Source organism: Liolophura sinensis, chromosome 1 (assembly GCF_032854445.1).
Source record: "Liolophura sinensis isolate JHLJ2023 chromosome 1, CUHK_Ljap_v2, whole genome shotgun sequence".
Classification (NCBI taxonomy): Eukaryota; Metazoa; Mollusca; class Polyplacophora; order Chitonida; family Chitonidae; genus Liolophura; species Liolophura sinensis.
The window spans coordinates 30,426,032-30,443,467 of record NC_088295.1 but is presented as its reverse complement, the minus strand read 5'-3'; the positions used below and the strand labels follow the sequence as shown (position 1 = coordinate 30,443,467).

General features: G+C 38.9%; 1 protein-coding gene across 1 annotated transcript; it reads left to right on the top strand.

Moving 5' to 3' along the window:
- Positions 1-5,982: 5,982 nt before the first annotated feature.
- On the top strand, positions 5,983-16,221 carry LOC135476343 (sialate O-acetylesterase-like). Its single transcript, XM_064756378.1, has 10 exons — positions 5,983-6,031; positions 6,862-6,912; positions 7,102-7,424; positions 10,075-10,213; positions 10,788-10,965; positions 11,242-11,366; positions 11,750-11,880; positions 12,926-13,080; positions 15,476-15,674; positions 15,970-16,221. Exons 1-10 carry the CDS (start codon positions 5,983-5,985, stop codon positions 16,219-16,221), a joined length of 1,602 nt encoding a protein of 533 aa, XP_064612448.1.
- The last annotated feature ends 1,215 nt before the right edge of the window (positions 16,222-17,436 follow it).

Here is a 17,436-nt window from a genome sequence, read left to right as displayed (position 1 = left end):
CGCGAAACTTCCTCTTCATTCTTGGGGGCATTTTAAAAACTGAATGATAAATTCATTTCACTCGCCTTTTAAAGACAAATGTCTGATCACGTGATGATGAGATTCCACGACAGACACCCGAGTATTGTACGACAACAGTAGGACACGACGACAACGACAATACGACTAATCCACAAATGTTCAACGAGTATACAGGAGTGGTACAACTTTACTACAACAATGTCACGACTGTTCTAGGACTAACGTACGAGTCTCACACGAGCTTCGCCCGATCGAGAAACGAGTCCCGAGCACAACGACTGCTCCACGACAACACCACGATATATTTACGGCTTCGCACGAGTACTCAAAATTTTCAACAACAGGATATATTTACGGCTTTGCACATGTTCAAAAAAAAAAAAAAAAAAACCCGGCTCACCAGGGCTGGGCCAGATCAGCACAACCTTGCCAGGACGAAGTCACGACAACTCCACGACCTTTCGCCAACAACGCCCGAGTCTCCCCCACATTTCACGAATTTAACACGTGTCGCACTCGGCACTAAAAATCGGCCGAACTCAGCTCCATGTGAGAGCCTCTAAAACTGGTCCGTTATGTTCGTCGAATTCCAGTTAGTTAACAGGGTCACAATTTTTGTTAAATGTGTCATAGGTTTTCTGAGTCCGTCCGTCAGATATTCAGAAAAGTTAATTAAGTGACATGTCCTGGGTTGAGGGTAAAACTAATAATTATGTCCACATCAAACGTTCCCACCAGATCGCAATTGAACGAACGTTATCAACCGTGTATATTCTACATGTAGCTGTAATTACGGCTACTCATTTACTTATGCAACAGTTTAGATTCCTATTTTTGCCTACTCATAGACCGTTGAAGAGATACTTTCATTCAAATATTCGAGAGATTATCCCTGAAAATATGAAAGATGTTCGTCATAAATTTGTAAAAATTCAACCCAGTTTAACAAAACGCGATGGATATTCCATCCATTCTTCTGTAATTCTCTCTTAATTCGTCAGGTTTTTACAATAAAAGCACTCATTTTCGCACAAATGTTCTCAATAATTTAAAATTCATAAATTCAGGGAAATTATTCTAAATCTCATAAAGAACGACTAACATAAGCAGTGCATGTACTTTCATAGATGTTTACAGTGCAATACAATAATTCTTTTATATATTCTTACAAGTACCATTATTATTGTTAACTGAAACAAACATAATATTCACGCAGTGTCCAGAAATTTTGAAAATTGTGTTTTAGTACCGCTTTGAGAAAATATGTTTTTAACTAAGGATTTATCTTTTTAGGCGTTTAACGCATCTCAGGAGATTGCAGACGCCCATAATCATCTGCACATCCGGAAACAGACCTTGTCAGCATTTCCGAGACCTGGTCACTGCCCAGCACAGGTATAAACTCAAACCGGTAAACTTTTAGTAAACTAATATGATTTACAGAACATTTATTTACCACCTGTTTATGTGAATGGTTGAAGATTTGTGATATCAGCCACACCTAATATGTGTAGCGCCTCATTTCCTGAACAGACTTTTCGCTTCTGACTGGCGTGTATCACTAATCCCTAGAGGCTGCAACGCTTTATTTTAATCCTTAGAACCTATGCGGTGAGGGTTCAGTCCCGGTCTTGGACAGGGAATTTGTGAAATTCCCACTTTTACTGGGCCTTTTGGGCAACAGACGATTAACAAGGCTGGTATAAAGATACAAAGTCCCAAGATAAAAAATAAAACAAAATTGATATACATCGAGTCATATATGTTATAGAAATATGAGGCCTAAACATTCAGTTCAAGTTTCAAGGTGTAAAATCCAACAATGCTGATGTACATCTCAGTCATATACGTTATAGGAAAATGGCGTTTAAACATTTAGAGCAAGTTCCAAAGTAAAAAATCAAACAAAACTGATGTGCATCTCAGTCACGTCCGTTATAGGAAAATGGCGTCTAAACATTTAGATTAAGTTCCAAAGTAAAAAAAACAGACAAAACTGATGTGCATCTCAGTCATATACGTTATAGGAAAATGGCGTCTAAACATTTAGAGCAAGCTCTCAGTCATTTACATGTACGCTGTAGGAAAATGATGTGTGAACATTAAATTTATAAAAAGTATTGGTAAATATATATATATATATATATATATATATATATTATATATTATATATATATATATATATATATATATATATATATATATATATATATATATATATATATATATATTCTATATATATATATTTTTTTTTTCTAGTTTATTATTATTTTATTATTTATTTTCTAGTTTTGGGTAGCCCAGTCATTATTTATCTATCTGTTTTATTTGTGTGTAAAGTCTTACACAGGCCATGCAGGATTTTAAGAAATTATGACAATTATACCTCGCTATCACTTCTGCCAGAAACTCATCTTGAGCATCTTGGGAGCCGAATTTCTATTCTAATTGACAATGTATAGTACTTGGAATAAAAATCTTGGTTAATGTCAAAGCGCAGATACCAAGCAACCACGCAACATTGTTTGATGTGAAAAAGGAGAATAACCATTTATCTTAATTGCGTGCTCACTGTAAAAGATAATGATTTAGCTGTATGTCTTGATGGCAGCCCCACTGTCTTGCCCACACCCGCCCAGGAACCTGTCTAATCCCTCTCACGAAAATAACCGTAAATGGTGCGATATGGTATCAAGATAGGATATTCTATGTGATTAGGACAGAACGCTTAAACTCTACCCTAATTCTTCAACATTTTCGCATACGGTAGAGCTACTTTCAGAGCAATTTATGCACATTCTTAATTTGATTTGGAGACAAAACTACGTTAGACGGATTGACCATCTTCAGGATTTCACAAAAAATATAACTTTATCGGTCCACAGAGAAAACTGCCTTCAGAATATGCTTGAATAAACACCTTGCAAACATGCAAAAAGGCTGAAGAATTACAGTATCGTTGTTTAAAGTTTAGCTTACATCAAATAAAATTTTAAGTTTTTTCAGCACTTCGAAATCTAAAATTCACAGAAAATTTGAAAACATTGTAAGAAATTTTCAAAGTGCCTGTGTAAGTCCACTGTTATACATTTGTCGGTAATCGGTAGAGTCAGAAGCACCACCTCCACAACACACAAATGTCTGTATATTTTCTCCATAACATGTTTCCGTAAACAGGGGAGTCCAATGCATTCAACCCCTCAGCTTACAAATGCCTTTTTCCCGACATGATCGCCGACTGGAGGAAACATTTCACGACAGCTCGGGTGGACAAACTGACGCCATGTTTCTTTTCGGATTCATACAGGTTAGTCTGTGCAGGAAGTAAACGTTTCCAAATATAAAATACTGTTGCAACTGTTTTGGAAATACAGACAAATGTGGCAATGGATAGTCCTTAGTGCTTTTACAGACGTATTCTTACTTTATAATCATTACCATGGAGGATAATTCATTTGCCGATCCCATACATTCATGATCGATTTGAATTGTGTATTATTGTGTATTGACTTATCATTAGTGATATTTGGGGGGCAAAAAGATCAATTCCGAGAACAAAAGAAATTTATTATCCTCATCTGAACAATTTTTATTAATAAATGTACTGAAACGTTATTTTTCTGATAGTTCTCTTTGTATAGTATACTTTGTATGAGATTGATTTCAGACACATTTACTATAGTCAGCGTTAGACCATCATATGACCAAGGTTTTAGATCGTTCCATGTAGAATAAAGAAGGAAAAAAGCATTTCTGGTTGCAGGTAAATGCATATTTTAACTTAAACATGATCTGTCTCTTCAATATCACAAAGTCTTATTATCAGACATAAGTGCATTAACATTATATGATAAACTTCTGCACTGTTAATAATATCTGTCACTATTATGGCTTGGTGGCTACAGAGAGAATAATGGAATCGATGGCTTTCCAGATCTGATTCCTAACTTAGGTTACGCTCCAAACTTAAAGGTTATGTCATTGTTCTTAGCTGCAATAATTTTCTTGTCTCACATATGCTGCTCAAACAATGCACATGTGCACTCCAACACAAACTAGAAGGCGGCGCTCATATCAGCGCATCGGACATCCTCTGTAGACTTAAATTATCATCATTTTGATTGGTGTTTTACGCCGTACTCAAGAACATTTCACTTATACGACGGCGGTCAGCATTATGGTGGGTGGAAACCGAGCAGCCCGGGGAAAACCCACGACCATCCGCAGGTTGCTGAAAGACCTTTCCACGTAGGGCCGGAGAGGAAGCCAGCATGAGCTGGACTTGGACTCACAGCGACCGCATTGGTGAGAGGCTCCTGGGTCATTACGTTGCGCTAGTGCACAAACCAAATGAGCCACGGAGGCCCCCGGTGGGGTAAACGCTGACGTGCTGGGGGTTAGGTACGCGTGACATAAAAGCCCGTGTGACGTGAAGACATGTGCTGTGTACAGTTAAGTTAATGGTCTACCGGCGCTACAATATCTGTCTCTTGGGTTGTACGGTTAAGGTGTAATAAAGCTCAATTTGCGATGCAGTTGTGTTTTCTCCACTTTGATTTGATCTTTCGACATTGTAGACTTATGGATCATGAGAAAAAAAATCAAATTATTAAATTTGGGTTTTATATGATATCTATTTTTAATTAGTTCGTTAACCGCCTTCTTATCAGAACTGGTTAAATACCTTGGTTCTCCTTCCTCAAAGGTGTTCCTCTATGATCTGGAAACTTCGGTCTAACTAGCTTATTCCACACTATTACAGATGACAATAAGTATAACTAGAACGGAAAAAGCCGAGACAAACACGAGGAATTCCTGGCTTTCGCACAAGGAGCGCGACTAATTCAACCTTGATGGGTTGAATAGAGCATAGAGCATCTTTAGGTCGTAACTGCGCAAATTCAAATTCAATTTTCGTTTGGTTACGAGAGTATTCGTTGTCAGGGACGATACAACGATGGTCATGAATAACGAATGGTGACCGTAGATATGCTCAGAGAAGGAAAAAAGCAGAAGTCAAGATATTAAGACATCTTCCGTAACGTAGGACTAGGAACTATAGTTTATTTCTTTTAGCCAGTCGCCTATATTGAGCTATCTGTAAAATCAGTCATACTTGCTACCAAAATGGCCTTTGGATAGAGACACGTATTAACACCACAAGCTCTGCACGTGATATATGATGGGTTTATATTATTGAAAGGAAAATGCAATTAGAATACTTTTTCTAATTCATAATGTTAAACTTCATAAGTCTGGTTTTAACACCAAGAATTCATTGCCCCGGTTGACGTCATAATTATTCAAGGACATGTGGCATGCTGGACAATGTGACTGAAGAGTAATTTGCTTTACAGTAGCTGACCCAACATACGGTTAGAACAACTCCACGCAGTAACACAGCCTACACACCTGTCTCAGCGAGTAGACTACATTGCACAACAAAATTTCCCAACATCGGGCTCTAAAACCACACTGCTGTGAGATCATATACTACAACAGATAAAATAAAATTCATTTACGAAGATTATATTATTCTACTAAAACGTGCGAACAATGCCAAATATAGCAGTGTCAAAAAAAGGTTTAGATTAAAATCGATATCAGTTACGGTAAATGGTGTCAACCTCCGTCAAAACATGTTGAACTCAGCCCAATAACCAGCATGCCTCTGTTTTTTGAATAATTATGATCACCCGATGGAGTGAGTTTTTCCCGTCTAAACCGAGCTCATGCACCTTCACATTATGAATTAGAACAAGTGTTCTTACTTAATTTTCTGCGCAAGAATATGGATTATTATCATAAACATGTGCAGAACTGACGCGTCACTGATTAAAGTCAGTTTTGGTAGCAAGTGATTTTAGGCAACTGGTTTAAAGAAATAGACTATTGTTCCTTGTAATTGGTGCGAATAGCATTTTACTTCACATTGTACTAGCCTAATTATGCATCTAAAACATGGTACAAGAATTGAGGATAATGGAGTGTTTTCTTCCTGTCACGAAAGGTATGCGAGTTTTGATTTTAAAGCATTCTGTACACTTTGTAAATTGCGTTAAAACAAGTGCAAATTCGCAAAAATCTGCGCCATCCAGCAAATAGATGGCCCCTTACGATTTCGTGACCTGTTGCACTCTGGCCCTTTGTCAAGTATAAGGCCAATGTTACAGGATGTGAAAATTCAGTAACAGACAGATCGATCATGAAGGTACAGTATTATACCTTCATGGATCGATCAAGCGGACAGACAGAGGGACTTAACTTACCTATGCCATTTGGGATCTTGTTTCCGCATGGAAGATAATAAATATATTTATTATATATTATACTAATATTATTAATAATAAGTATTATTGACAGCTCGTTTGACATCATTTGACAACACAAATCCACACCAGGCTTATATATATATATATATATATATATATATATATATATATATATATATATATATATATATATATATATATATATATATATATATATTCTTATTTTTGGGAGTATATTCACGAAATCTAGTGATTTGCTCTTTCAGCCAACCACCGAAACGGTCCATTTGCATTGTAGTAGGGGGGGACCCATTCCATAAACCAATCTTAGATTAAGGTAAGACTCTGTCTGAGTTCACTGATTATAGCACAGAGTGTATGGAAAGGAAAGATCACAGCTGTTGTCTTTTCTCAGTAAAGCTTTCATATGTAGTAGATCAAGCACTTATCTTTGAATCTTATCACAGCATATGCTGTTTGAAAGCAGAAATTCGCTGGGCCTGTGTGTGAAAGACAGCTAAGCCAGAAGATATGTGCCTCGTGTCTGTCCTATATTGTTTCTGTATAGTGGTATCTGGATTCACCAGTGCACCCATCCTCGCAACGCTTGGGGAAGAGAGTAAAATTAGACATGAAAAATTTCAAACATTCTACTGGTATAAGAGAATTCAATACTCAAAAAGAGGACTCAGCGGGTTCTAAATGATCTATAACCAGTCATACATTCAGAAACGTTTGAAATCATTTTGAAACATAGCTATCATAACTTCGATCGCTTAACGTGCTAATTCCTATGGTATATTCACAGGAAGTTTTGCCTTCGCCTCTTACTATGGGGACCACATGGTTCTTCAGCGGGGGCCCCAGAGGGCCAACGTTTGGGGGTACTCGCCGCACCTGGGCGAAAAAGTGACAGTACGTGTGGGTGGTCATTCAGTGTCTACTACCGTGGTCAGTGGTCACGTGGATAAAGGCGGAGTCTGGCAAGTAAAACTTCCGGCCATCACTCACCCTGGTCCTTACGTCATCACAGCCTCATCACCTTCCGGTACGATCCAGTTACACGATGTCGTCTTTGGAGACGTGTGGATTTGTTCGGGACAAAGTAATATGCAGTTCACTGTGTCCATGGTAATCCACTTATATGAGATTCCTATTTCTTAAATCATCTGTTGTAGTGAAAACGAAAAGTAAACCATTGACTAATAGATTACTCAATAACATAAAACAAACGGTCAACTGTGGCTGCTTATCCATGTAAGACAGCAAGAGATTGTCAAGGTGGAAACTAAATCTAGACCTTCCACCGAGTGACCTCCCACCTTGATAGACCTCGTTGCACTCGCTTCTCTCCAAAGTCTGAGCCTTTCTGAGGGTCATTCTCTCTATCAGTCCGAACAAAATGCACCATGTTCCCTAGTAATGAGCGAGTTTATACCAGCAATGAAAAGTGCACGGCGCATGTAAGCCATTGTAACCAGACGTATTCACCAGACCAGTATTGACAAGTTTTAGACCATGGGTAACGATCTAACGAGTATCGAGTCGATCGTACACATTAACGTTTGCGGGGAATATAGAAGATGAAATATTTGCCAACTGAAATGATTTTGATATTATTGCGATTACTGAGAGACATTTGACTGAGGGAATTGACTCCTCTTCAATTGTCCTCTTTGGTTATAACAAACCTTTTCAGAGAGATCGTAATCAAGCATCGGGAGGAGTCTGTGTTTATGTTGCCAACCATTTGTCCGCAACTCAACGCACTGACCTTGAATGTGAGCTACTGGAAATAGTATGGGTTGAAATCAGTGATAAACTCAATACCCTTCTCTGTGTCATATACCGTCCTCCTTATTCCCTAATCCAAAAGTGGGAATTCTTAGAAGAAAATATTGAACCCGTTTCAGACCATAATCCAAAGAAAAATGTCATTAACGAGAGGCCGCCTTAACGAGAACCTTCTAGACCTTTCAAAGTTGCAAGGTATTATTTCTCGTTTGGTATTGAGTCAATGAATTCACACAGCTACAAAACCTCAGTCAAACACCCTTCTGGACCCAATAATTTGTAATAAACCCGGCGTAATTATTGGCTCCGGTATGCTTCCAAATTTCTGTAGCGACCACTGTTCAACTTACGTTCGTTTTCATTCCAATACAGTCTTCGAAAAGAGTTACAGTAGAACAGTCTGGAAATATAATCCAGGAGTACCCCAGGGTTCGGTTTTTGGGCCTCTATTGTTCTTAATATACATTAATGATCTACCGGAAGGCATCATAAATAACTTAGTGTCTATAGATAATATCGGAAAATCTCAACGATCCCCTTATTGTCCATAGCCTTCAGAAAGATTTACAGAATATTGAAGAGTGGCCCAAAAATGGTTCGTTAAATTTAATCATGACAAAATAAATGCTTCACTTGTGTCCGACGCAAACTACCATCCATTCTAACCCCTACCTTCAACTCAGTCACAATTAAACCATCTCCGTCCCTTAAACATCTGGGTCTGACACTATCAGAAAATGGCACTTGGAACGAGCATATCGACAACATTATTTCTGGTTCATCTTAAACCATAGGAATATTTAGAAGTCTCAAATCTATACTGGGCAGGAAAATTTTTAGAAATAATGTATAAAACCTTTGTTAGACCTTCACTTGAGTATGCTGATGTAGTCTGGGATAATCACACGGAACAACAAATAAGCCGAATTGAAAGGCTTCAAAAAGACGCCTTGAGAACTTACAAGAAGTAATACGGCGGCACTGTTTTATGAGGAATCTGGGTTTTTGCCTTTGGCAAAAAGGCGTCTCATCCAAAGACTTACACTTTTCCGTAAAATAGTTTTTCAAACACCAACTCATGTTCTAAATCGTCTTATCCCAGACTTTTCTTCTACTGGAAATCCGTATCCATTGCGCTCTGTTGGAGCAATTACCCCTTCCTTCTGCCGAAAAGAACAGTTCAGAAATTCATTCTTCCCTCGCACTGCTCGAGATTGGAAGGATTTCCCCACTTCATGTGAAACAACTCCGTGATCCAGCCCGTTTTAAATCTAAGCTCATTTTATTGTTTCAGTCGAGAAAACCACCTCCATTGTACTACTCAGAATCTAGATTGACAAACACTTTGATATGTCGAAATGGCTGCAGTAATCTCAATGACGATCTATTTGACAACTTCCTTTCTGATTCTCCAAAATGTGCTTGTGGCCACAAGAATGAAAATGCTGAACATTACCTGTTAAAATGTCATTTGTATGATGCACTGAGGGTAAAACTAATGGACGGGTTATTTGCATATTTTGCGGTATAGTTTAAGGAAATTTTCCAAAATATTGTTCTTAGATATTTGTCGATTTTCCTATTTATTCAAGCACATGTATATATTATATCGTCCATTTTGAACTGTTGATATGTATCCCATTCAGCACTGCACGTTCCCACCAAAAGCACTTTCTCTTGCACATGTAATTTGCTAGTCTCATTACATTGTATACATATATATATATACACACACATACAATTATTTATTTGTCAAATTGTAGGATTCACCAAATGGGTCACAGTATAAGTCACGGCTTAATGTGGTCCCAAAGATTACAAAATAAAGACTATAAAAAAAAACAGTCAGTCGATGAATTCATATCGATGGAAAAATCAATGTGTTATGTCATAGTTGTCTGGTAGTGGCCTGCATCGTTTTATAACTTTCACGGTATGGCTTGTTAAAGAAAATTTTCGAGATTGAACTCCAAAGCGTTTATTGTAGGCTTACAATTCAACTGCCGAGATTACTGATGCTGGCAACTATCCCTACATCCGGGTGATGACAGTTGGGAATACGCCATCAGTACATCCGGAAACAGATCTTCTCAGCATCTTACAGCCATGGTCTGTAGCCAACAGGGGTCAGTCAACCATATATACGTTTGTGTTTCTAGATTAAGAACGTTTCCATCAGCCCATTTGGTACATTTTTTTCATGCTTCTTTTAAAACCTGATTTCAATGTATTTGTTTAAAGGATGACGAGTAAGTTTATTGGGGGGTGAGGAAATGAGGACAGTGCATAAGCTGTCCGGCTGTAGCCAAATCCAGAACGTCATCCCATCATTTATCAACAAATATGTTCTGTCCATTTCAATTATACCACTATAGTGTTTTAAATACTTATTTTATTTATTTTTTTAATTGTGGTTTTACCCCTTACTAAAGAATATTTCACTTGTACAACGGCAACCAGAATTATGTTCAGAGGAGTACAGTGTTTACTTAGTATGAACTCAGTGGCTGGATGCATTCAAAATATATTTTCTGCATGATTTTTTACAACTTCTGTTTCGTGTGCACAATATGTGAATGCTGCTTTTCAAGAGTATTGGCGGTTTATTGTGTTTCATATTGATATTTTACACACACAGTAACATTTACAATGGCTATTTGAGAGACATTTTTTTGAAATATCTAATCTTGCCTGTTTTAGCCTCCATCGGCGGACCTAAGTGGAACTATTTCTCGGCTTTGTGCTGGTTTTACGGGACGTATTTGTACCGTCACAGAGGTTACCCTATAGGATTGATTACGTCAGCTTGGAGTGGATCGCGAATTGAGCCCTGGATGTCACCTGTAGGGCTGCAAACCTGTAAGGTTAATGTTTCAAGGTAAATTAAGTCCATGGGTTTGAACTGAGTCCGGGCATTTTAACCTAACGGGGTAAACGCCTACTGACACTGTTGTGTTCTTATAGCACGTAGTTATATTACTCTTACCTACTATTCACTCTATTCAGTTGTGGAACTCGTCGTGTATATGACAACAACTCTTATGATAGTGGATATTCTGTTTTAGGTTGGTATTTTGGGATGTGATTCAGCGGAAATATCACACTTCATTTTTGTTATTTATTACTTATGAGATCATTGCCTGTTTTCTGGCAGCCCTATAGTAATGACCACTGCCGAGACAGGGAAATTTTACGTCCCCAGTGAACCTACAGTTCTCTGGAACTCTATGATGGCACCGTTGGTGAAAATGACTATCTATGGCGTCATCTGGTATCAAGGTAATATTGTTATTTTATTTGAAAATTGTGCCGATAGCTGCGTTATTATTCTATTAAAACAACGTGGTTAAAAATATATTAGCTTGCTTATCTAGCGTGTAACGTCGGTTTCAGTATTGCTTAAGAAATATCATCTTTAGGCAGTCTCAAGGCAACTTAATTAGCCTATTCTCTCGTGCACAAGTATGGTTTCCATTTTCTTTGATATTGTTTCGCCGTCGTACAAGTGAAATATTCTTAAGTGTGGTGTAAAACACCAATCAAATAAATAAGTAAATGGATATTGTTAATACAGCAACTGTTCTTCTTTCATATTTTTCAAAAGTGACTTTGATCATTTTTTGTCCTCTACGAACCTATAGATTTCAACACTGTCCAAACAGGTTCGGCAAATGCAGGTAACCCGCCAGCCTACAGGTGTTTGTTTCCGTCCATGATTGCCGCCTGGAGGAAACATTTTCATGAGGGATCTGATGGAGAAACGGACACCATGTTTCCTTTCGGATTTGTGCAGGTGAATACGAACACTTGGTCCGATTTTAATTCACAAAAGGCAACACACCGACCAGGTATTTGACAAACCCCCTCACGTCAACCCCAACTGGTTTGTTTAACCCTCTGATCAGCGATAGGCCTTGCACAAGATCAAACACGAAACACGAAGATGGTTGAGTGAGTTTAATACATATATTTTAACAAAATAGACAAATAATACAACTGACAATATGATACAAAACAATACAAAAACTTACAAATATATATATAGTATCTTACAGCGTCCAAATCTGGATGGAATATTCCGGCTACGTAAATATAGAATCCACAGTTAAAATGAAGTCTTCAATCTGCGGATGGCAGTCCGAGAAGTGATTCATTCCCCCAACTGCCTGAGGATGTGCAACTTCTCAGGGCGGACGGGTTGACAGAAGCGTCCGTGATGCCGAGCTGTCGATGTGTCACGTTCAGAGAAACTGGGATGAAATGTACCTAATGGCACAAAGAGAGAATGAGAGACACAAGCTCCAAAATAACGTCTCCAAAAAAAAGCAAGTGGCGAAACACAAGCTCACAAAGTGCTGCGTACAGAAAATGGAGTACAAATGACGAATATCGAATGGCGTGAAAGCCGATATCTTTAAACCCAGCAAAATCCATGGCAGTGAATGACTAAATGTGACTGCTCTCAAATTGGACTTGAGTACATAGCTAGGGTGGACTGCGAGTTTCACCACTCCATCGCTCATGTTTATAGTCTAACGTAAAGAAAATTCTAGATGGTTTGATAGTTAACATCTTTACAACACCGATACATATTTGCAGAATGTAGTCTATTTACAATGACACTAAACTCATTAACACCGAAGCCTCGAGAACGCTCGACTGCATTGCAATGCAGGCTGTAGCATACATAGAGGGAAAATGCAGCTCAGACACTGACAATATATATATATATATGTATACGTCAGTGTCTGAGTTTAATTAGAGTTTAATTACACTATTTTGAAGGGTTAGCGAACCACGAGTTTAAAATTCTGTTCTGTTCACTTCGCGGACGGCAGTTGTTCCCGTACCACGAAGTCAGCCGTATCGGTGGGTTTCCTGGGATTCGCTGGGCCCAAACGGCAGGCTTTGGTTATGTGCCTAACTCCGTACTGAAGAGAGTGTTCATGTCTGTTGTCATAGACCTTCCTGATTACAACAGTCCATGGGGAGCGTAAGTAATATGGGCATAAACACACATACACGTAACTCGTTGTTTATACACAAAACAACTAAAAAAACAAGACTTCATTGTTAATTTCCGGGGGCAAGGTAGCGAATGAAATATCATTCTGAATTCAGCGCGGTTTGTTTGTCTCGCTCTTTATAATGTAATTACGTTAAGCCCCATTAGTGTACATCATTGTTACTGTGGAATTTATGTGTAATCAAGTTCTCTACATTGTTCTAATGTCGAATCAGTTTGAATCCAACATGTCTGCATCGTCATCGTGATATAATTTGATCTTCGAAAATACTTACCATTAAGTCAACTTGGATTTCGTTCGACGGTAGTTCTTTTGAAAAACGTTGAAAATCACAATTCAGACCATCGTCAAGAAGTAAATACACTGTATATAGAGTGACGACAAAATCATGTGTTACATTTTACCTTGTTATTTATCGAAACTGGTGTTAACGGTGGTGACCCAAGTAGATAGGTCTAGCACAGGCTAAGTCCTCAGTTCAGAAATCTTTGCTGTGATAAATTGGTGACTCGTGTGGATAAGGAAAATTGATGTGTTATTACATCCATAACAAAGATGGAAATTACTTTTTATGGACAAGCCTCTACATTTATGAACAAAATGAAGAATGAGGTCAAAAAGTTAACTCTAAAATTGTGCGGCTTGTAACATAAACTACCGGGCAAAAGAAACGTATAACCTTGTTCAGCACCACAAGAAAGAGAAAGAAAGACAGACAGTATCAACATGATAAGCATTATATTGCAATAAATCATTTTCCAAGTTCTGTTCAAAAATTCAAAGCCATATGGATATTACACTTGCTGTCAGGCCGAGTAAAGAAGTCATGGGGTAAATCTGAAAAAAATTACACAAATGCAAGTAAAGGGACTCCCTTAAAAAGGTGTACCTAATGTCCTATCATGTCATAAGACAGATCGTTAGTAGCGTGTGTGAGCACCCATTGCATCAATTAAAGCCAAAATACGTCTCCTCATGGAAGTCGTCAACCGCCGGATGACGTCATCAGGAATTCTGTCCCACTCCTCAAATAAAGCCTGTTCGAGCTGTTGCCTGTTTTGTGGGGGAGGGACGCGTTGTCTCAGACGTCGATCAAGATGATCCCTTAGATGCTATAAGGGATTCATGTCTGGCGATCGTGCTGGCCAAGGCAGTACGTTGACATCAACGTGTCCAGATAATTTAGTACAACTCTGGCGGTATGAGGTCGTGCATTGTCCTGCTGCAAAAGGATACCCCTTTGCTGTTGATGCACGAATGGCACCACAGCAGGTTCCAATATCTCATCTCGGTATCTTTGGCCAGTCAGATTTCCCTGGATAATGACCAATCTCGTTCTCACCTGTCTACAAATTCCGCCCCATACAAGCACCCTAAAGGGTGGACATTCTGAATGCAGTTTTATGCCGATCGCTCTTCCCAGCGTCGATACACACGAATTCGACCATCATTTCTGAAAAGCTTATATCGGCTTTCATCAGTGAACAGCACCCTTTCCCATTCTCGTCGCTGCCATCGACGTACAACTCTTGCCCAACGCAGCCTGTTTTGACGGTGTAGAGGAGTCAATGCCATTCCATGGAAGGGGCGATAGACTCTGATACCACTCACGCGGAGTCGTCGTAAGACTGTGCGTCTGCTGATGGCATGTCCCAGTGCCGTTTCCGCCGTTTCCGCCGTTGACGTCGCCGTCACAAACCGGTTACGCAGGTGGATTGTGCGGATGTACCGGTGTTCGCCAGGCGTTGTAACACTTGGCCTGCCCGATCTTTGACGATCTTGTGTCCTGCCTGTTAACGATCCAACAGTCTGCTGATGGTGGCTTGACTGCAATTGAATGTTATGGCAATGTAGTGTTGGCTGGCCCCCATGTCGGCCATACCAGTGGCTCTATCACGTTCTGCTTGTGTGAGTCTCGGCATCTCTTGGGTGTTTTTTATGGTATTGCAGCCTTACCATGTGCTACATCGGTATTTATACGGTGGTCATTATCGAGAATTTTCAACAGGGCCTGAAACTCTGTTTTTCCGATTTTTCATGATGTCTTACACCAGTTTCAATGAATCTCGTTAAAAAGTGACGTGTACACAGGGTGATTATGTGCAAACGTATTCGCACAACGTTCAAACTTATTCAACTTATTTTTCCATAGAAAAAACTGCATTTAAAAGTTATGCGTTTCTTTTGCCCGGTAGTTTTAGATTGCTTTCTGTTTGTGAGTAAGATTTTCAGATTTGTTTTCCGATTTTTGTTTTGGGGGGGGGGGAATAAAGGTTTTGATTTCGACGTATGTATGTTTGCAAGAAAAGATGTCAATGGTTGAAATAACTTATTTATTATTAAATCATCTAAATTAATCAGGATTCATCCACGCGACAAGAAAGATGCAGCTCTCCGCCTGGGTCTAGCCGCCGAGGCTGTGGCTTACGGGGTTCCCAATGTACGATACCGGGGGCCTTTCCCTACCAAAGTGTCCGTCAACCCGGCCTCACGTATCGTAACGATAGAGTTTGACAGTGGAAGGACGCCCATCGAGGTCAGGAGCATTGACGGTTACGAGGTAATAACGCATGGGTTGAATTAATAGAACATTTTCTTTTCCTACTACATATGTATTGTATTTTTTAATGCATTTACCTATATTTGGGCAATGTTTTCTTGAAAATGGCGGCTTTATAATGATTATCTTTGGTACAAAGATTACCTTTACGTTAATGTTTTGATCCCAGATATGTAATGATATGATAACAGTAATGAATAACTGTTTTTTTAATTTGTCACAGTAACCAACGTCTTTATAGTGTTTAAGATTGCCTTATCAAAGAATCCTTTTTCTGGATATCTTTTCTTCATAGGTTTGCTGTTCTGCAAACGTGACTGTGTCATGTGACCAAAACGATCCCCCGTGGAGGGCAGCGCCAATAGCGGGTCTCCGGACGTCATCCATAGATTTGGCGTACGGTCAGAACTGCGGCTCCAACGTCCATATTCTTGGCGTCAGGTACGCCTGGAGGGAGAGTCCGTGTTCGTTTAAATCTTGTGCTGTTTACAGTAAAGTTAACGGTCTGCCTGCTCCACCTTATATGTCCCTTGGAATGTACGCTTAAGATGTGAGAATTAAATTTTTTATAGTCCTTCACTGTTTGTCGTTCAGGCACTTTTATCACCAACACAATTGTTATAGTACAAAAATTCTGTAAGAAATTTGCACAATTAATAAACTTTTGTGTCTTCTAATCTATTTGGTAAAACCAATGTATTTTGTATCGAACTGCTCAGTCAATCTACATTCATATTGAGTACAGAAAAATTTGTCGTAAACCCGTGTTCAAAAAAACACTGTTTTCAGAACGAAGGAGGAGCTCTGATTTCTTCGAGTAACATCTAACCATACATTTTGATACGAAAGGAAAATGAACCCTTGTAATGATGAACTTATAGGTATGTTAATTAGTTGATCTGTGTGTTGAAGCTACAGCTGTACGTGATTCTGAGTATTGGCACTCGTTTCACAAAGCGATCTTTAGACGAAAAGTTGTACTCCAAATTAAACTCTTAAATATAAGCATCAAATCTATAGAAATTTGAGCATCAAGCTTTAAATATTTTGTGAAGCAAATTAAAGTTTTGAGTTTGGCAATGTTTAGTTTGTTTGAGTTTTACGCATGTTCAAGGACGTTTTATTTATGTACAGTCATGTTTAAAGATGTGTGCAAAACGTATCAGATTTAGCGGGTGTTTACACACCATTTCCATGAATAATGAATCGTGATACCAAAGGTGGCACTCCATATACTCTACATAGAATACTATATCGGAAGAATTGTCAGTGTAATTTTTAACATTTTCTGAATTCGAAAGGTATTTCTGTATTGTTTTAGTAGTATTTTAATTTAGAGGTTATATGAAAGAGAAATCCAAGGAAACGAAAGTTAGGCAGGATAATCTGAAAGGGCAATCCGAGCTCTCACTGTGACCTTATTAAAACCCAACATCCGTCATACAGTCTACAAGCAGTCTTCGTTAATATACATTTATTTTTTTATTTTTTTATTGATTTGATTGGTCGTTTACGGCGTATTAAAATCACGGCGGCCAGCCATTATGGTGGTGGTGGTGGTGTGTGTGTGGGGGGGGGGGGGGGGGGGGGGCGGTGAACCGAGCAGAACCCAGGGGAAACCCACAACCATTCGCAGGTTGCTGGACGACCTTTCCATGTACGGCCGGTCGTTAAATTGTTACATATAATTGTGACTCCTTTTTGGTAGACGTCTAACTCTGTTCTTATGAACAAGACTGCATTCTCATTTACCATATATTGT